The 21,830-nt window shown below is 44.8% G+C and overlaps 1 protein-coding gene across 1 annotated transcript; it reads left to right on the top strand.

The window, feature by feature from the left end:
- Nucleotides 1-133: 133 nt before the first annotated feature.
- On the top strand, nt 134-21,745 carry kpna3 (karyopherin alpha 3 (importin alpha 4)). The gene is made up of 17 exons (XM_027010145.3): nt 134-325; nt 5,141-5,185; nt 10,084-10,173; nt 10,434-10,463; nt 10,718-10,770; nt 10,928-11,023; nt 11,873-11,958; nt 12,148-12,234; nt 12,602-12,771; nt 13,410-13,454; nt 13,565-13,696; nt 14,885-15,013; nt 15,324-15,428; nt 17,861-17,932; nt 18,343-18,505; nt 18,599-18,693; nt 18,782-21,745. Exons 1-17 carry the CDS (start codon nt 257-259, stop codon nt 18,878-18,880), a joined length of 1,566 nt encoding a protein of 521 aa, XP_026865946.1. The 5' UTR covers nt 134-256; the 3' UTR covers nt 18,881-21,745.
- Nucleotides 21,746-21,830: the final 85 nt, after the last annotated feature.

The following is a 21,830-nucleotide window of genomic DNA, read 5'->3' as shown; positions in this document are numbered from 1 at the left end:
ATCTGTGTTAACGAAGTTAAATAAGGTGTCTAAAAAACTTAAGAATTTTATCAAGTAAGACTTCGACCCCCCCCCCGATTAAAATCCTTGCGCTTGGCTCCGCCCCTTGCTGTTGGCTCCTCCCCCCGGGTCCTCCGTTCCTGCCCCACCACGTTCTGTCACGTTCTGTTGCCCCAACCACTCGGTTCTACGGTTGGACCGTCTACTTCCCCTCGTAGGAGCTCCGTACGTCGGACTACAGAGAGAGAACACAGCCATGGCCGAAAACGCCGGCTTGGAAAACCATCGCATTAAGAGCTTTAAAAACAAGGGACGAGATGTCGAGGTGGGTTGGAGTCATGTCGAGCCAGCTGGACGAACCTTTTTTGCCCCGTCGCGGGGCGGCTTTGCGCGATGTTTGATGCGATTTGCGGTCGTTTCGTGTCGGATGCGAGTAGGATTTGATTAAAGCTTGAATCCGGAACACCCTCCTCCACCACCACCACCACCACCAGCAGCTGCTGCTGCCACCATCACATGCGGAGCAGGCGCGGCCTACAAAAAGGCCTATTTAATCACACCTATTTCTTAAATACTTGCCAGTTGTCTGTTATGTGATATCGTTGGTTATAAGAAAATAAACTGTTATATGACTTTTATATTATATGACTTTCTTTTTGGCCGGGCTGTTTGTGGTGACCGACGATAACGAATGAGTTAGCCAAGACAGCTATAGCAAGCTCGTTATCACGAACCAGCTAGCTATTTAGTTAATTTTAACACCACTTGAAATAAAGCAGAAGTGTTTTTCATAGCTCGGGTTGTACACATATCTTGTTGGGGTGGTTTAGTGAGATATAAATTGCTCTGAAACGGCCATATGCGGCGGATGGTGACTACGAGCGAACACTTGCTTTTGTGCCGGTGTTAACGTTAGTTAGTCGACTGGCTAGCTAGCTTGGCTAAGCTAACTGTCTAATAAAGCTAGGTTATTCATCAACAGCTGGTCTAACGCGACCTTTTTCGATCTGTTGTAATAGATGAGGTTTGGCTAGCTGCTGTCTTTTAAGCACAAACACATTAAAGCATGCAGCTCGGAGAAAGCGCATTTACTTAGAAACGTTAGCTGTATGTCACCGAAGACAGTCTTGCTTTTGCTGACACCGTTGGCTAGCAAACCTCGATAATTACAAATGGGGCCTAAATCTGTGCTGTACTTTTGCCTTAAGGTATTTCTTTGCTTTGTGGTGTTTTGCCTTAAGGTGTTTCTATGCTTCGTGGTGTTACATTTTCTTTCTAACGGCTAACATCAAACCGACTATAGGGACAGGTCGCGGTCATCGTCAATAAGTCCTAACTTCTGGTTGCCTGATGCACGTTGTGTGTGTGTGGCCACGGTATTCAACTTTAAAACGTATCCTTAGATATTAAGACCGATTATATATATTTTTTCTAGAAGAGTACGACAATAACAAATGTGTTGTGCATCGGCGACTATTTTTAAAATTCAGCTTCATAGTGCTTTTCTATGCTATGACTTTGTACGTACATATGTAGTGTACGTGCAGAAAGGAGCTCTGGTGAGTGAAGTGTTCCGTGTACGTCAAAACCCATTTAAGTCGTCGCGGTGCTTTCGTTTTTTGAGCAAAAAAACAATTTCATTATTATCTGAAATCGGTTGTTTAGTTTGAATATTCCAAATGATAGTCCCACTACAAGCAGTCGCGACTAGCTAGTTGTTTGGAAAAGTTCAGGCTGGTGTTAACATGGCTGAAGTTGTTGGCCGTAGTGATCACCACTGGTTTTCAACAATTCCAGGAATTTTAAATAAGTGTCATTTCAGCGTTCATGTTCGGTCACCCAGAGAACAAACGGCAGTACACATAGGCCAGGCTTGACTTGGAGGAGGAACTGTGGAATTACTCAGTCACTTTTTGGCATTATTTGATTTGTGTAGTAGGAGGAAGAGCTATGGCTAGTGTACAGAGTGGCATGTCACTGATCCACAAAACGGGCCTCAAGTTGGGTGTATTGGCATATGTAGGTTCGGGGCTATCTTTATCAGCTGTCTGGAGTTTGGCATTACAGAGGTTGACCAAGTGAAGTTGGTTGCTGATTCCTGTCTAGAAAGGCTTTTTTAGACCCTTATATGTTAATGCTTTGTAGTTCCCCCATAAATGAACAAGATTTGCAAAGAGAGAGTTCTACTTCCTCAAGGCCTACTCAAATGGTTAGATGTAATATTTGTTCCCTTCTATTTAGAAGTCAAAGAGAAACATTGAGTTATAGGCATGGCTATCACTTCTGAGGTTTTGGCCAATACAGGCTGATTTTGGGGCAGGCGGACCAGAGAGCCGGTGTATTTGACCTCCCGCGCAGAGCGCCGTTACCCAAACCTGTTTAGTTTTTCCGCGAATTAGGCAGTTTTTTGCTGGTGACCATGTCTTTGTTCCACCCCGCCAACTGATTTTCAGAAGAATAACCCAGACTTTCCCAATAATAATAAGAGCTGCAAATCCCCTTAAACATGTTACTCTGTAACTGCTGTGCTGTCACTTTTCTAGTCATGGATTCTTTGTGGAAAGCTTGGCTAGTAAAGGCTTGAGCCACAGATCAACTTTATTGATCGTTTAGGTTAAACCTTACGGTGGTTTAGGTTAGTTTAGCACTAGAGCTCTCTCATTGCTGCACACACACACGCACACGCACGCACACACACACACACACACACACACACTGTGTCATTATGTTAGTCTCTGCAGTGCCAAGCTGTCAAGTCACTAGTCAAGCTTCAGGCCTCTGGCTCATGTAGTGTTTCCCTACTGCTCTGCCCTGATTTCAGCATACTGTGACTCATCACAAATACACACACACACAGACAAAGTGAATCTTATACACTAATTACACACTCTTCTTTTATACAACACCGCGTAGGCCTGTACTAAGGGTTCACGCATGTCGTGAATGTATTAATCTGATTCTGTTGACCTAATGGTGAGTCTTTTTTTGAGGGGACCCTGGTCTACTAATTGTTAACAGCTGTAGTCCAGGGATGCTCACTTCTGGTTCTGGAGGGTCAGGGTTGGTGAGTTCTAAACCTGATGGTTAACCAACAAGGGCACTGCTGTGCAGGACGTCGCCATGTTGTAGGCTATAGTCAGGGTTGAATAAAAGGGCCGATTGCTGGTTCGGAGCCCAAGGATGTTCTTGGCAGATTCTCGTTGGCTGGAGGCAAGCGATGCATCCTCCCTTTCCCTACCCTATTGATTTTACTGCTTCGCATGACCTGGGAGTGGAATTCCTAACGTAATGTAAGGTGTTTGAGCAACAGGGCTACTCTGCTACTTTCTTTCCTCTGCCAGTGTAGCATGCTGTTGCTCATCTTCCCTTCTCTCCTTTGGGGGGGGGGCGCAATCACGTAGTGCCATAGAAGTTTGGAGACAATGAAAATGTCAGTCAATCTGTCCTTTTAGTTTTTTTATTTTGTGGGTATATGACTGTAAGGGCCCACTATCTGATGGTCACAACTATGAGCTGCTAAGGCAGTCTTTAAACTAAATTTGTGCCAATCAATAATAATACTGTTTAACAATTTTGCTTAGGTGAAGCACCTGCTATGAGGGATGGCAATATCCCAGCAAATCAGTTATTCTAGAATATGGATTTCATATGACAGTGCTGCTATCAACATTTGTATGATGTATTCAGATTCAAAGGTCTAGTCATGGTGCCAAAGACAAAGCTGATGAAATGGAACATCTATACAGAAGTGCAGTCACCATCACTAGCCTAAATCTGTGCTCCCAAAGCTTTTGGATTGCTTAAGCAAGTGTTGGCACTTCACGCTTGTAATTTGAACTAAGATGCCTAGTCATAAGACCAAATCCGATCCCCTCCGTTGCCCCTACCCCCAACCAGAAAATGGCCGCCCCCATCCATTTCACAACGTGTGGAATCTGAGTGTTTGCCCGTGGATATATTTCCAGAGTCAACCTGCCCCCACTGAATTGCCCCCACCCCCGCCCCCACACAGCCCTCCCACAGCCCTGTGCCTCGTTTAGTTTTCAGGCATGTCTGACTAACAGGTTGTTTACACCTTGCATTAACGTGTGTTTTTGGATATGGGCTCATGTTCCAGTTTAATTTGGCCGCATAGAAAACCCAGTGTAAACACTTCCAGGACGCATTGTAATCCAACAATGATCAGGTCACTAAAACCACATTGAGTTGATCAGAGAAGGTTCTCGACCACATTTAATACAAGTGTAAACACCAATGCATTTTCAATATCTGCATACAATTACGTAAACAAGACAAAGCCTTCTCTGCTGATGCCCACTTTTTGTTACTTAATTTAAACGGCTTCTTCCAATATTTGACACCGTGTAATAAACTGGTAGTACACGGCGAGAAGCCACATTTGGAATAGGAAATAGAACAGAAATGGCGCGTGTGCTTTTGACACGAGCAGATCTCATCTTGTCACCCTGGCATTGCATCTTGATTGGAAGCGCGAACGGAAATCATATCCCAATATGGCCTGCATCTGAAACGCGGTGCAAGGTTTAAACTTTGAATTCCACATAAACATGGCTGACGTGGGCCGTCTTGGCTCGTCACTTGTCAGACATGAGCCCTCACCACGACGGTATAACAGTATCTTGAAAAAAGAGCTTCAATTGAGTTGCGAGGCGCTGGGCCATGGCCCGTCCGTCAGGCGCCGGGGTCATCGATTGTTTTGACCATTTCCGGCCGAATCTCCCCACCGCGTGCTGGGTTAAAAGGAACCTTCTCTGTGCTAGTGAGTGACAGCTGGGGCTTTCTCCTGTCGCTATGGCTACCAAGGCCAGTTGCCTCTTTTGTTCTGTAGTGGCCAGACTGTGGCTAGCATTTGTCTCTCATTGTGGATGCACCATTACACCTCATCCATTATTACACGCCTCCGCCCCGCCCTCGGCCTGTGCTCTTAAAACCCTGTTGGGGGGGCCGACAACACTGATCTGAGATCAGCAGCGCTCACTTTTGCATTGATTTGACTGTAAAGCTTTGGCGTTTTCATTTCTGAAACATAATATGGTTATGGGTTCAGGGTTTTTTGGTGTGTGTTTCTTTAATTAGCAGAAGTGTTGACCTTTCTCACCTCCCCCTTCCTCTCTTCCAGACTATGCGAAGACACCGCAACGAGGTAACAGTTGAACTGAGAAAGGTAAGTGAGAGATTTGGCTCCTTAAACAAATGCTGTTTGTGTTTTTGAAATGATAAAAAAGGGATGTCATCATACAGAGGGGGGTAGTAGAACACGGAGATAACAGAAAGTGCCTTCTTACTTAATCAAGGATCAGGTTGTGCACCTCACACTTCAGTAAGTAGATTTTATATCTTTATACATCTGCATGCTGGAGAACAGCAAAGGTCTGGGATGTTTTCTGGCTGGCGGTAAATGTAGGGCACACTATAGTCCCCCTCTGATGATGTAATGGAAGTGACTGGGTAATTATTCTGAAGGTAAAATTGATCGTAAGGATTCGTCCCTCGTTGACACAGTCTCTTGTAAATCTCTCATAAGTCTCTCATCTGCATCTTGCATGTACACACTGCATAATGAATAAATAATGACAATTCATGATTCATTTTTGTAGTGATGCATGTTAGCTATTACTTGCCACTCATTTAGGTTCTGTGTGTGTGTTTAATTGGGTAGTTTAATTAAGCAGTCTGATTCATGTCCGAAGTACAGTCTTTGGTTGTTGTTTTTTTCATTAGGGCCTAAAGCAAATCACAGAAAATGTGATGCAGTGCAGCTGCAATGCAATTGGGTAAAAATTGTGCGCATGCGTGTGTGGGTGCAGTACTACAAGCAACAGAGTAGAGGCCACAGAGGACACTTTAATCCAAGCTTAATACAGTCCTCTCGGGGTTCCACCATGCTCTCAACATTACCAAAGACTGTGTGTGTATTTGTGTGTGATGTGTGCGTGCCCGCACACTCTTAATCCAGTTCTCCCAGGAGTTGTAACACTTCCAGCATTACAATACACTCACAACAAAAGCATGTAACCAAAGTGAGCCTATTTGAATGGGTTTCAGTGGTTCTGAAGCATTGGCCCCTGATATCAGTGCCCCAAGCTTAGGGCCTGTGGTACATCTGTTTACATATAGGGGTTTGTGATGGCAGCTCGGGGAATATCCAGCAGGGCTGGATTCCTGGATAACTCTCAGTTTGGGCATCCTCAGGCAGTTATGTTCTAGATTTATGTGAAATGAGTAAGAAACATTTTAAATAGATTGCTATGGAAAAAACCTCAGAGGACTTGGAAATGTTTTTTTCTTGCTAGTTATCCTACTTAACTGATTCATTCATCTGTTCAATTTGTTGGTTTATTTATTTAGTTAACAGCTTCAGTTCACATTTTAAAAATTCTTACAAAATGGTATTAAATCCTCATTCACTAGTGCTTTGTGCCTTAGCTTTCTCTTGCCCCTCAGGGATAAATTGTAAAAGTAACAGAAGTTCAATTTTCGCATTCTTACAGGATCTCCTTAGCATTCGTTCCGTTAGCTTTCTTGGGTAAATTTAAACTAGCTTTTTAAACTAGTTTTTAAATATGCGCTTTAGTGGCTCCAGCCTCCAGAGAAGACGTGAACAAGGAGAGATTGCTTTGTTACGTTTGTGGTAGGCCCCAAAAGACTGCACTCTTCTGCTGGAGTACTTAAGGATCCTTTGATAAAGATTACATACTACCAACTGTCAATTATTCTTACTTTTGTGTCATTTTGAATGTGGCTTGGATTTAATTATGCTGTCATTAACTCTCATGAGTTGAATAAACAGATTGCTGAACATTTTATTCCAGCTCCGATCTCCAATAGTGGGGCTTTCGTCAACAGTCTCCCTTCCCATTGGGTGATGATGCAGTTGAGAGCACTGATTTGATGCAGATTTAAGCCCCACCCGCAATACCCCTTTGACCTTCGATCTCTTGTGGCTGCCATTCCAAATCTCAGTCATGTGGCTCTCGCTCCGGAACGCGTGATGGGGTCGGGAGCCGTGGTCCTGGTGCCAGGGAGAGCTGGCATTACAGAGTGACCGGGGTGGGGGGTGAGGGGTGGGGGTAACGGAGCGCAAAGAGGGAAAGAAACGGAGCTGGAGCTGCTCTGCTGAGTATAGGCCTCAGCAGTACTGGGTCTACATACCCCAGCCTTCGTGTTGGGACCTCACGGTTGCCATGGTCTCTTTGAAGAGAACCGGCGGGGAGGGGCTGGGTGTCGCTAGTCTTCGCCGTGAATTCTGGGTGGGATTCGCAGGCACTGAAGTGTGCGGAATACAAGGCAAACTAGGCTGTGGTAAAGCGCCCATACTTGCTAGCGCTGTCAGCAGGCAGTAGTGCTGCCTGACCCATTTCCCTTCTAGGCAGGGATCAGGGTTGGGTTTCACCGCGGGATGCTAACGCTGCTAACGATTAACGGAAGCTGGTGCCGGACAAGTTAGCACTAGACGATTCTGCAAATTATGTGTACCTTTCTCTTCTTCTTTTTTTAAGTGCTTTTCTTTAAAAAAAAAAATTGAGTGAGTTATTACATTAACGTGCCAGCCCAGAAGCCGACATGTTTCTGTCAGGATTAGTTTCAGGAATTAATGTGAGAGAGAGTTCAGGCATATGAAGAAGTAAGGCAAGCCCATATGTTGCCCTAAAGAAACCCTGGTTTGCTGCTTTGTCGTTTCCCTTTCAAGTCCGCCGGTCCGGCTTGCTTAACAACGAGTCACCGGCCAACAGGAAAGCGCGGAGTCCGTCCGCTTCCTCGCGTCCACCGCGCCTGCGCGAAGCAGTGGGTGGGGGGGTCCGGAGACTAGAACGCGACGCCTTGTCACACGGGAGCCTTCCGCGGCATTGTGACGTCAAAGCCGCGCAGAACGTGTATCGTCATGTTGCGTCGTTGCCAGCATGCCTTGCTCGCTGGAGCGCGCTCAGTATTTTTGTACTCGTGCCGACGTTGCTCCAGCGTTAACGTGTCAGCCATACGAGGATCAGACTAGCGCGGCCGAGAGTTAAAACTTTGAGGGTGAAAGTCACGCTTTTGTTTCGTGTACAGTAGAGGCAGTTAGCAAAATTGCTACTAAACTCATATTTGACAGATTCTTGGGCGTTTTTAGAACCGCATAGAATAATATTCTGCTGTTTTAATAACTTGTCGGGTTTCTGAAAGCTGGACCACTCATCACCAGCTACAAAGACTTGCACACACGCAAGCTAGCTATCTCCTTGGGTGATCTGACAGTAGTGTTTAAGATGCAAATTAATGCGTCTTAAATTGATTTTGTTTTTGCTAGATTGTTTTTCTTTCGGTCTTCAGTATTTAAATGTATTGGAATGTGAAGAGACACGTTGCAATACGGTGCGGTGATGTGGTGAACATGTACTTCAAAACATGGTACATCGCAATATTTAGCATTTCTGAGATTTGCTAGCAAGTTGGAGCAGGCACGATACAGTAGGGACATATCTGAAGACTGAAAAATGCAGCATAAATAAATGCAGGTTTTTTTGTTTCCTTGTTTTTTAATAAGCTGAAAGCGCAGGAGAAAATCAATTTGTAAACAATAAATAATATTGCGTAATGGACTAATTACGGGCCATTCAGCGCCTTGTTACTATGCAGTTTTAGTTTGGCAGTGTGACTAATGGTTGCTGTTTGCAGACTCAATGATTTTATTTTATTTTTTTATTTTTTATTTTTTTTAACTGTTTTTATGGGACGTGCAGCTGGTCATTGTTCTGAATTGCATTAAGATTTGCTCTCTTCTTTATATTGGTCTCAGCCTGGGCCTCTATATCTTGGCTACTGTTGCCACTAGAGAGTTGTCTTGGTCTGGTGGTATGTGGGTCACTTTCTCTCTCTCTCTCTCACACACACACACACACACACACACACACAATGTGGTGATCCAGGAGGGAACGCTGTGATGAGGGCTTTCCTCTCCTCTTGGACCGGACCCAGGAAGAGTGATGCTGGTGTCTTCGGGGCTTCCTGACCCTGCCAGGAGCAGGCTTGCAGCGTCACGGGGAAGAGCAGCGAACCGGCAGCACGCGCCCGGCCCCTGTCGGTCTGGACGAAAGGGGACGTTGGAGAGCACGGCATCCGCCCCGTTGACCCGTTGACCCCGCTCCACGGGGCTGTCCATGTCCGGCGCCTGCCCCGTTAAGAGTAATCGCTGCCGGGGCACATTTTCGCAGGGAGCAGGATTTTACGCAGCTCCCGCCCCAGTGCCGAACAGATCTTGGTGAGGCAGCAGTTTCCGTCTGTGCCTGGAATGAATCCAGCACATTCCTCATCTTCCCAGCAGCAGTTGCATCAGAGCATTCAGCAGATACAGTCACACTTTGAAAGAACTCCAGGAATAAACAGTGAAGTCGAGTAAGTTTAGTCCAGTGGTTTGAGACCCGTTCACCTGTGTCTGCTTTCATTCAGCACCCCTCTGGTACATACCGTGTGCACAGACACAACGGCGGTTTGGTCCGACTAAGAACCATTGAAATTTTATAAGCACGATTCTGTACAGTAAGTCGTGCCAAAGTTTCGTCCACGCCCGTAAGAATGTCTCCCTCATAAGAGCTTTTGCCGCAGCGTTTGATGGGGCTGCATAGCTCCGTACGTCAGTCTCTTTGGTCTGACGTGAGCGGCTAAGGTCATCGTACATTCTGGTGTTGTCCAGTGCAGTCGGGTTCCCGTGAGCCAGCCTTCAGAAAAGTATGACGTCGGAGTTGCGCCGCAGGACGAAAAGGCGTCACCGTGCGTGTGCATTTATTTTTTTTTAATATGCCAATGATTGTTGAGTCTTGCAAAAAAGGATGGGCTATTTGAGGAAGGGCTGTGAGGAGGACATTGTATACCAGTACCAGATCTCACTCATGCTAGCTAGAGAGAGAGAGAGAGAGAGAGCTAGAGAGAGAGAGAGAGAGCTAGAGAGAGAGCTAGAGAGAGAGAGAGAGCTAGAGAGAGAGAGAGAGCTAGAGAGAGAGAGAGATGCTTCCCACTGGTTTGAGTGACTGCGGGCCTCTGATCCCAAATTGTCTCACCACCGTTGGGCGTCTCTCTCACCCGCAGAACAAGAGAGACGAGCACCTACTAAAGAAACGCAACGTTCCTCAAGATGAAAGTCTCGAGGACTCAGACGTAGACGCCGACTTCAAGGGGGTAAGGACCGGTCTGTGCGCCCCCACCCCACCGTCCAGCAGTAATCCCTCCCTCCATCCCTCCATCCCTCCACCCTCGTGCTGTTCCTCTCCCTGTCCCCAGCAGACTCAGGCCCTTGCCCCATGACGGATCACCCTGTATGTTAGTCTAAGCGCGGCAGATGTCGTGTGCTTGCATGCCTGAGACCCGCCTTAAAATAACAAGACTTCTTCCTTTTCTCTGTTTTTTTTTTTTTTTTTTCCTTTTCTTTTTTCTTCTAGCAAAACGTAACACTAGACGCCATCTTACAGGTAAGGGTTTGTGTGTGTGTGTGTGTGTGTGTGTGTGTGTGTGTGTGTGTGTGTGTGCGTGCGCTTGGTGATGGTTGGGTGGCAAAAGATGAGATAATGGTTAATAAATTCAAGAGAGTTGTGGCGAGCGCACACGCGGCTCAGTGAGAGTGGCGAGCACAGTCACTTCTGTTCCAAGTCTTGTTCTGTTTCTCTCTCTCTCTCTCTCTCTCTCTCTCTCCCTTTTGTGTGATGTCTCCCTTTCTCTCTTTTAGAACGCCACCAGTGACAATGCAGTAGTACAGCTCAGTGCTGTACAAGCGGCCAGGTGAGAGAGACCGTGTGTGTGTGTGTCTCTCTTGTGTGGTGCATACTATTTAATGAATCGTCATTCCATGAATTTGCATGTGTTCAGAGGCTGTGTGTTGTGTGACTTGCACTAGCAGGCCGTTGTGGCTGAATCCCTCTCTCATGTGTCTGTGCAGAAAACTACTATCCAGTGACAGAAACCCCCCCATCGACGACTTGATCAAATCTGGGATCCTGCCTATCCTTGTCAAATGTCTGGAGAGGGATGACAAGTGAGCCCCCCCCCCATCCATACACGCACCCCAGCCTGACACTGTATTATGCACAGACATGGAAGGGAGAGAGCGAGAGATGGCATCGCTAAAAGCGGACAGGGTGGTTTGGGGCAACACACGACACTTCTCTTCTCCAGAATGCAAAGGGAGCTGTAGCCTGTTTGTGGTCAGGAGGCGGAGCCAGACAGAGTGTGTGTGTCTGTGAGTGTGTGTGTCTGTGAGTGTGAGTGTGTGTGTGTGTGTGTGTGAGAGAGAGAGAGAGAGAATATGATGGATGGATGGGTGGATAGAAGGAGGAGAGAGAAACTGGAGCAAGACCGAGATTCTGAAGTGCCAGCTGTCAGGCTTTTTCTTTCCCCCCCCCCCCCCTCTCTTTCTCAATGCGAGCTCAGTAAGCACGCTGCTCTACAGTGATGGAGGGTTTGTGATGGGGGGGGCCCTCTGGTAATTGCATCGAGTCTGCCATTTTTAAAGAGGACAGGTTTGTTTCTGCTGTTTCTCTCTCTCTCTCGCTCTCTCTCTCTCTCTCTCTCTCTCTCTCTCTCTTTCACCTAGAGAGAATGAGGGCGAGAGGGAGAGAGCACGCAAAAAAAAAAAGTAGAAATTTCGCTTGGCTTGATTCAGTCACCAGCTCAGAATTAAAAGCGACTCTTTCCTAGCAGGGAAGGATCGCTGCCCCTTCGTTCGCAGTGGCCCAGGGGAGTCGAATCTTTGCCCCTTCACTGTGGGTTTTTTTGCTATGTGACGCGGACTCGGTTTGTCTAAATGGCAGCTGTGATGGAGGATGCGCAGTCCATCATTTATTGACCCTGCGCACCCTCCACCCCTCCTTGGATCTGTCCACAGCCCCTCACTGCAGTTCGAGGCTGCCTGGGCTTTGACCAACATCGCGTCTGGGACTTCGGCGCAAACACAGGCTGTGGTCAAATCCAGTAAGTAACAACACCCCCCCCCCCCACTCTCTCCTCTCCATCTCTCTCGTTCTCTCTCGCCACTGTGAACTTTACATCTCACTGACCCCTTTTTTGCCTCTTCTCTCGTGTGTGTGTGTGTGTGTGTGTGTGTGTGTGTGTGTGTGTGTGTGTGTGTGTGTGTGTGTGTGTGTGTGTGGGTGGGTTTAGACGCTGTCCCCTTGTTTTTGAGGCTGCTTCATTCCCCTCACCAGAACGTATGTGAGCAGGCCGTGTGGGCACTGGGAAACATCATTGGTAAATGAACACGCAAACACCCCCGACCCCTTTACTCTGAACCCGGCGCCTTTCTCCGTCCTTATTACCTAATTACATCTAGATATAGAAAACCGGATATGACGAACGCGCACATTACACTTCTGAAGTTCTTTGACTGTTTGGTCCTAATTGAGCTAGCTTGAATTCAGCTACCGCAACTCTTAAAGGCTAGGTGTGGACTTGATCTAATTACACAACTGCATTAACGGTGTGTGTGTGTGTGTGTGTGTGTGTGTGTGTGTGTGTGTGTGTGTGTGTGTGTGTGTCTGTATTGGTCTGTCTGCCCATATGCACGTTATGCCTGTGTCTCTGTCCACCCGTGTGTTTGTGTGTGTGATCCATGCAGGTGATGGCCCACAGTGTCGAGACTACGTCATCTCGCTGGGCGTGGTCAAACCTCTCTTGTCCTTCATTAATCCCTCCATCCCCATCACCTTCCTGAGGAATGTCACCTGGGTCATCGTCAACCTGTGCCGAAACAAGGACCCACCCCCTCCCATGGAGACAGTACAGGAGGTGAAGGGGGAGGGGCGGGGCGTGCGTGCGTGCGTGCGTGCGTGCGCGTGCTTTCTCTGCACAAGCGGATAAATTCACGGCTCCCTCTGCACCCTGGAACCCTCCCACGCCCTCGCCAACATGCACCAGCGCGCGCGTGCATGTGTTTACACTCCACTCCTGCCCATCCAGCCTGACTGCGGCTCTACTCAAATCCCCCTTTAACCCAGCCTGCTGTTTTAAGATAATGTGTTCCCGTAGAAATCCTGCTTCATCCAGCTCCCGGCTGGCCGCTCTTCCTGTCTCGGCGGGCCTGGGCTGCCACGAACAACCCTGGATTAGGCCATGGCCGCAAAAGGAGGCAGCGTCGGCCATGTAATCCCGCTGTCCTCGTTTTGGACTTTAATCTGAGCTTTATCTCACACCAGCACTGCCATCACACCATCCCATTTCGAAATGAAAGAGGTGTTTATTCGATCACCTGCTGCTGAGAAGTCATTGGGTGTGTGTGTGTGTGTGTGTGTGTGTGTGTGTGTGTTGGTGAAATCATCAAGAGCAGCTACACCTATAAGGTCTGGAATAATGAGGGCTCTACAGGAGCGCGTGACGTGTGTATGGGAGTACACAGATTAATCTACATCTCTCCGTTTCTCTCACAGATCCTCCCTGCCCTGTGCGTACTCATATACCACACAGATATAAACGTAAGCAGACCGGGCCCTTCTGTGTGACGACTCGCAGCATACACTTGTGTCTACGCTTTCGCCTAACTAGAAGAATGGTCCTTTCTCTCTCCTCTGTCTCGTCCCTGTAGATCCTCGTAGACACAGTCTGGGCTTTGTCCTACCTAACAGACGGCGGGAATGAGCAGATCCAAATGGTCATAGACTCAGGTGTTGTCCCTTTCCTCGTCCCCCTGCTCAGCCACCAAGAGGTCAAAGTTCAGGTAAGGTTCCCTACATGTCTGTCAGCCTGAGAGTAGCTAATAGTGGACGCCGCTTGCTCAGTCGTGCGCACGTGCGTGTGTGTCTAGTTGGGATGCTGGCACGCACCCCCATGCGAACCTGGCTGCCCCATCTCACCGCGTCTGTCAAATAATCTGCCCGCGCAGGAACGTAGCTGTCGTGTTCTAGGGAACTCCCAGGCTCCTTGAGTCTGAACCGGTGTCTACTAGAGCAGGTGTGGGTGTCGCGGGGGGGGGGGGGGCAATTAAATAAGTGTTTTTGTGAAAATCTAACCCTAATTTTCACTCAGCGACATTGCATGAAGAATCAGTGTCAGCACATTTCAGACTGAAGTCAGTCATTTTCACCCATCAGATCAAGTTGCCCCAGAGTTGCGAGGAGGTGGGATTTGTCTTACTTCTCTGCACACGCACCAATCAGTCTTTGGCTTGCTGCAGTGCCCACAGTGGAACTGTAATGCAAATCCAGCCATCATTCCACGTCAGCAAAATTTGATACCTCGGCATAATATAAGCAGGATGTGCTTCAGTGCAGTTCTGTTACACGTTGCCCCAAACATCGTGCCCTGTTGTATGTGAAACGTGCAGTGGTGAACCACTGATGTGATATGGTTAAGGACTATCTTTCTTTATTTGTTTGACCAAAAGTTATTTTCTGTTGAGTTCCTGTAAACAGCTTGATTCACTGGACTCTTCACAAAACGCCGCGTAATGTCCGAGACAAGCCAGGGGAGTTACATTAGCGTCAACGAGTGTGTGTGCATGTGTGTGTGTGCGTGTGTGCACGATAAGAAATTCCATGATTTGGTAGAGAGCTCATCTGCGCATAGCACATTTTGCAATAACAAACAATAAATCATGTTCTGTGCAACACTTCGCGAATGTTCCCGTAGCGACATGGGACGTTGAAGGACGTTGTGCTTAAGGCCAGCATCTCCTGAGCAGACATGCCTCACGTCCTGAGACTGAGCTCCTAGATGGACGTGCCGCTTCCAAATGTACGAGCCAAAATGGAAACTAGCAAGAACCTGTTGGTGTTGCGCAAACAGCCTCATTGTAACAAACCCCCACTAGGTTTCGTTTCCTGTTGGCTGTGTTAGGGTGGCACAGCCTTGTTTATATTGGAGTGTCTTTTACTTCATGTATTTATTCTCTTAATCTCTCCCTCAGACAGCAGCGCTCAGAGCAGTGGGCAACATTGTGACGGGGACGGATGAGCAGACTCAGGTGGTGCTGAACTGTGACGTGCTCTCCCACTTTCCTAACCTGCTCAGCCACCCCAAAGAGAAGATCAACAAGGTACACACACACACACACACACACACACACCAGTTCATGTCTTGTAAGAAAAACCAAAAAAATGTTGGTTTGCACTCATAACTTGAAATCCTCCCAGAACACCAAAAGCAGCCAAATGTTCTAGCAACCCTTTCCCTCCACACTTGACGGCTATAGAAGAAGCCATCGCAACTTGGGGAAAGATGCTCGCACATGAACTGTCGCGCGAGTGCTTTGCGGGGTTGGTGACCCCACTGTGGGAGGGAAGAGAGGCACGATAAGGGACCACCCCTGAATGGCTTTGTGTGTGTGTGTGTATATCTATCTGCAGGAGGCAGTATGGTTCCTATCCAACATCACAGCGGGCAACCAGCAGCAGGTGCAGGCTGTGATAGACGCAGGCCTCATACCCATGATCATACACCAGCTGGCCAAGGTAACACGCGAACTGCACAGTACGCTCACTTGTTAATTGCTGCTTCCATATTGTCCTTTGCAATACCAATGTAGTGAAAGTCTGCACCATGTAAGGTAGTCCTCTCACACACCCAGCATGTTGTGTGTGTGTGTGTGTGTAACGGATCTGTAATGATGATTAGTGTGTGTAGTGTGTTTAATATTTTATTAGTGTGTGTATACACACACATGGACCTGTAATGGTGATTATGTTGATTATGTTTAATATTTGATTAGTGTGTGCTTATACACACATGGACCTGTAATGGTGATTATGTTGATTATGTTTACTATTTGGTTAGTGTGTGTATACACACATGGACCTGTAATGGTGATTATGTTTAATATTTGATTAGTGTGTGTTTAATATTTGATTAGTGTGTGCATATACACACATGGACCTGTAATGGTGATTATGTTGATTATGTTTAATATTTGATTAGTGTGTGTATATACACACATGGACCTGTAATGGTGATTATGTTTAATATTTGATTAGTGTGTGTTTAATATTTGATTAGTGTGTGCATATACACACATGGACCTGTAATGTTGATTATGTTTAATATTTGTTTAGTGTGTGTATACACACACATGGACCTTTAATGGTGATTATGTTTAATATTTGATTAGTGTGTGTTTAATATTTGATTAGTGTGTGCATATACACACATGGACCTGTAATGGTGATTATGTTTAATATTTGTTTAGTGTGTGTATATACACACATGGACCTGTAATGGTGATTATGTTGATTATGTTTAATATTTGTTTAGTGTGTGTATATACACACATGGACCTGTAATGGTGATTATGTTTAATATTTGTTTAGTGTGTGTATATACACACATGGACCTGTAATGGTGATTATGTTTAATATTTGATTAGTGTGTGTTTAATATTTGATTAGTGTGTGCATATACACACATGGACCTGTAATGGTGATTATGTTTAATATTTGATTAGTGTGTGTATATACACACATGGACCTTTAATGGTGATTATGTTGATTATGTTTAATATTTGATTAGTGTGTGCATATACACACATGGACCTGTAATGGTGATTATGTTTAATATTTGTTTAGTGTGTGTATATACACACATGGACCTGTAATGGTGATTATGTTGATTATGTTTAATATTTGTTTAGTGTGTGTATATACACACATGGACCTGTAATGGTGATTATGTTTAATATTTGTTTAGTGTGTGTATATACACACATGGACCTGTAATGGTGATTATGTTTAATATTTGATTAGTGTGTGTTTAATATTTGATTAGTGTGTGCATATACACACATGGACCTGTAATGGTGATTATGTTTAATATTTGTTTAGTGTGTGTATACACACACATGGACCTTTAATGGTGATTATGTTTAATATTTGATTAGTGTGTGTTTAATATTTGATTAGTGTGTGCATATACACACATGGACCTGTAATGGTGATTATGTTTAATATTTGTTTAGTGTGTGTATATACACACATGGACCTGTAATGGTGATTATGTTTAATATTTGTTTAGTGTGTGTATATACACACATGGACCTGTAATGGTGATTATGTTTAATATTTGATTAGTGTGTGTTTAATATTTGATTAGTGTGTGCATATACACACATGGACCTGTAATGGTGATTATGTTTAATATTTGATTAGTGTGTGTATATACACACATGGACCTTTAATGGTGATTATGTTGATTATGTTTAATATTTGATTAGTGTGTGCATATACACACATGGACCTGTAATGTTGATTATGTTTAATATTTGTTTAGTGTGTGTATATACACACATGGACCTTTAATGGTGATTATGTTGATTATGTTTAATATTTGATTAGTGTGTGTATATACACACATGGACCTGTAATGGTGATTATGTTTAATATTTGTTTAGTGTGTGTATATACACACATGGACCTGTAATGGTGATTATGGTGATTATGTTTAATATTTGATTAGTGTGTGTATATACACACATGGACCTGTAATGGTGATTATGTTGATTATGTTTAATATTTGATTAGTGTGTGTATATACACACATGGACCTGTAATGGTGATTATGTTGATTATGTTTAATATTTGATTAGTGTGTGTATATACACACATGGACCTGTAATGGTGATTATGTTTAATATTTGATTAGTGTGTGTTTAATATTTGATTAGTGTGTGCATATACACACATGGACCTGTAATGGTGATTATGTTTAATATTTGATTAGTGTGTGTATATACACACATGGACCTGTAATGGTGATTATGTTGATTATGTTTAATATTTGATTAGTGTGTGCTTATACACACATGGACCTGTAATGGTGATTATGTTGATTATGTTTAATATTTGATTAGTGTGACTAATGTCTGTTTCCTGCTCGTTTTCCTTTCTTTCATCAGGGTGATTTTGGCACACAGAAAGAGGCTGCTTGGGCTATTAGCAACTTAACAATAAGTGGGAGGAAAGACCAGGTTTGTTAAATACACTCTCACACACACACACGCACCACACTCACACTCCACACATGCACTACACACACACTCACACATGCACACACTAATCAAATATTAAACATATTCAACACGCACTAATCACCATTACAGGTCCATGTGTATACACACACCCCACACACACACATTCACACACACATACCCACACACACACACCACACATGCATCACACGCGCGCATGTGTGTGCGTGCGCACACACACACACCACACGCACGTGCACAAACAGCACACGCACACATACACGCACCACACACACACACCACACACACCTCTCTCATTTGTAATGACTGCTCAGTGGATAAGAATGCAGTGTATATCTTGTCTTTACTGACCTGCTTTCTCAATCACTCGTCCATGTCATGATTGACAGGTGGAGTACCTGGTGCAGCAGAACGTGATCCCGCCCTTCTGCAGCCTGCTGTCGGTGAAGGACTCGCAGGTGGTGCAGGTGGTGCTCGACGGCCTGAAGAACATCCTGATCATGGCGGGCGAGGAAGCCAGCACAATTGCGGAGATCATCGAGGAGTGTGGAGGTAAAGACAGTTGGGTGGGCGGGGTCAGTCGTTGTGGGGGGGTGTGTTTGTGGGTGTGTGAAGCTAAACTCTACCCTTGTGTTTGTCAATCAGGACTCGAAAAAATCGAAAACCTGCAACAGCACGAAAATGAGGACATCTACAAGCTAGCGTTCGAAATCATCGATCAGTACTTTTCCGGAGACGACGTGAGCACCTTTTTGTGGCGTTGCTCTGAAATGGTTCGCTTTCTCCTTCTGTGTTCACCTACTTCCCTTTCTTTCTCTGTTCGTCCAGATTGATGAGGACCCAAGTCTGATCCCAGAAGCCACCCAAGGAGGCACGTTCAACTTCGACCCCGCCTCCAACCTCCAAACCAAGGAGTTCAAGTTCTAAAAGAGCCAAACTCAGAACTCGGAGCCGGCGCGATCTCCCGCTGGCTGCTGCCCGCCCGCTCGACACACCTTCACTGCGCCTCCACCCTCTTGATCCAATCATCACTGATCAAACACCAACCCACTAACCCGAGAAAAAACGTTAAAGAGAAAACTACAAACAAAACGGGCACTGAAGTACATGCACGGTCTCTCTCTCTCTCTCTCTCTCTCTCTCTCTCTCTCTCTCTCTCTCTCTCTCTCTCTCTCTCTCTCTCTCTCTCAAAGCCTGAGCGAAACCTGTACGTTTCGTCAGAAGAGGAAGGAAATAAAACGGCCCTCTTTTTGGCCTCCACACTGCAGTTGCCAAAAAAATCTAATTTAAATTTTCACTCACTTGCACATACTCAAACACGAGGACGTTAGTCATATGAACATTTCTATGAACTTCTAACATTCTACCAGCCACCCAATGAGCCAACGATGAAGATGGAAGACAAATAAATGACGATCCCGTGATTTGAAGGCAGGGAATTGTTAATTTTATTTTCTTTGATTTATTTTGTTCTTTTATTTCCTGCAAATGCCGCTCACAAAGATCGCTGTCCCAACCAGATTTTCATTCTAGCGTGCTAGACGGACGCTCTGTTTCAAGGCATCCGGCTTCTGCTCTGCTAAGCAATGTTGAGCCTGCTCCCCCTTCTCTGAGATGTATATGGATTATTCTGTTGAGGACTAATCTGTGGAACAGCCTTTTATCGAGAAAAAAAAGGGGGGGGGGGTGTAATCATTCTTTTAAATGTGTGGTGTGCAAAAAGGACTCAAATTAGCACCAATTCTTCCTCTTTTTTTTTTTTTTAATAAAGTCATCATGAAATTATGATGTACACAAAAAAAGAATGAGAAAAAAATAATCACAGAAATAAATAAACGTACGGACTGGGATGTCTCGTTTCACACATTCAGGTCACTTAACCTGCGGAGTCCATGGCAAGAGCGGTTTGGTGCCGTTTCTCCTCGGTTACCATGAACACGGGCAGAGTGAGTGGACGGAACGCATCGTCGTGAAACATGCGAAGATGTGAGTTGCGACCGGAATCCCGTGGGGAGCCGCTATCCTTATCGAGCGTTTTGGGACATCTGCATGTGTGGGGGGGGCGACGGATTACTCTATCATGTTTGAGGACCGCCTGCACTCTGGAGTCCTCCGTTATATTGCTTCATAACCACAGGAAAAAGTTCTTCGTAACAAGGACCACTCCCCAAAAGGCTTTACTGACCTGATCCATCTTCTCTCGCTTTCTCTCACCCTCTTTGGTCAGAACAAGCCCCCACCCCATTAAGGGAATATGACTTCTCTGAGTGAAACACATTTAGGCTTGCGTCATCAGCAGAGAGCAAAAACTTTGAAGAAATTGAGCTGTGATTTTCTTTTTTTCTTTTATGTGATTGTGGAGCTTCCACTTTTGCAGCTTTGATTCAGTCTTATATTCACACCTTTGAGTCCCAATATATAAATAGATTTTTTTGGCTAAATGTATGTGGAAAGCGACATTCGCTTGATTTAGGCAAAGTAATGGAAAATGGAAATCCACGGCAATGCTGTTTTTTGTTTGGGTTTTTTTTTTTTCTTTAAATTTATTTGCTACAAAACAGCTGTACAAACTTAAAAAAAAACAAAAAAAAAAAAAACTGTTGTGTAAAGTATAAATTGAAAAGCTGCCACACATGATATACACATTTGTCGGGACACTTCTGTTTCTGATTCACTATTAATGGGGTATTTGGTTTGTTTGGTTTTTTTTTTTTGTCTTACTGTTTTTAACATTCACTTTATAACAGCAAACAACTGAAATGGATAATGTGTTGGAGTTGGGCTTTCTCACTTGTGACTGGACAGTTCTCTGGGGGTTCTTTCCCTTGTGCATTTACTTGTAAAGGGACGTATAGGGAAACAAAACGGTGACGTTTGGACTAATGTAGTTGTGGTATGGCTGCAGACTACTGAGGATGAGGACAAATCGCAGCCCTGGCGTTTTTTGGAATTAGCCATTTGTTAGTGACGAACAAAAAAAAAAAAAAAAAGTTTAAAAAAGAAGCAAAAAAGCCTGCATAGGTGTAAAATCCATGAATTTAACTAGACACCTAGACAACCGAGCCACTTTAAAGAATTAGATTTCTTTTTAATTTTTTTCTTTTTTTTTTTTTTGGTCTTGTATCAGAAACAGATACAAGCTTATTGATAGTTGCAAGATTTTTACTTGCTGGAAAAAAGAAAAAAAAACTAAAAAAGCATCAGATCGCATTTTGGCCCTGATTGTTTGTAACTTTTTATAAATTTTAGCATTGAATTACTCTTTAAGGTGGCTCATCTGTAACGTTTCAGCTCTTGTGCATATTAAAGATAAAGAACGAGTTGAAATTCATTGTGCCTTTTGTTTTTCATTTCAGAGACGAAGCAGAGCAAACCTTTTCCTAATAGTTGGCGCTTAGCTTCTGGAGGTGTTTTTAAAAATGGGATCTTTTTGGGTGTCGTCTCTGTTTCTCTGGAGTGTTTGGGTTTCTCTCCTTACTTTCCTTTTTTTAACCACTTCACAATGAGGCTTTCTGCTGTGCTCTGGACTATACAGTAATTCTATATTTAATTCTACCCTGATTCTCCTGGCTGACTTGTACTTGATCCATTCTCCTCCATTTACATTTTTTTTCCTATGCACTGCAACAACCTACAATTCCAGTTCTGTTCAAGCCACCCTCACCCTTTTTCACTCATTACGGTAACCTCCCCGGTAACGGGGGCATATTTCACTCTTCACCCCCTCAGGACGTGCTTTATGTATCAATTATCCTAACCAAAATAAACTTGCTGTTAGCCATCTGTTCTTTATTGCGCTCTTCTGCTTCATCTTTTTAATACAGTACACACATTTTCTCTTTTTGATGCAGTGTACGTTTTTCACTTTTCACCTGTG

Source organism: Electrophorus electricus, chromosome 18 (genome assembly GCF_041902795.1).
Source record: "Electrophorus electricus isolate QZ-2024a chromosome 18, ASM4190279v1, whole genome shotgun sequence".
In the NCBI taxonomy this organism is placed as follows: Eukaryota; Metazoa; Chordata; class Actinopteri; order Gymnotiformes; family Gymnotidae; genus Electrophorus; species Electrophorus electricus.
This window is presented reverse-complemented; position numbering and strand designations above follow the sequence as displayed.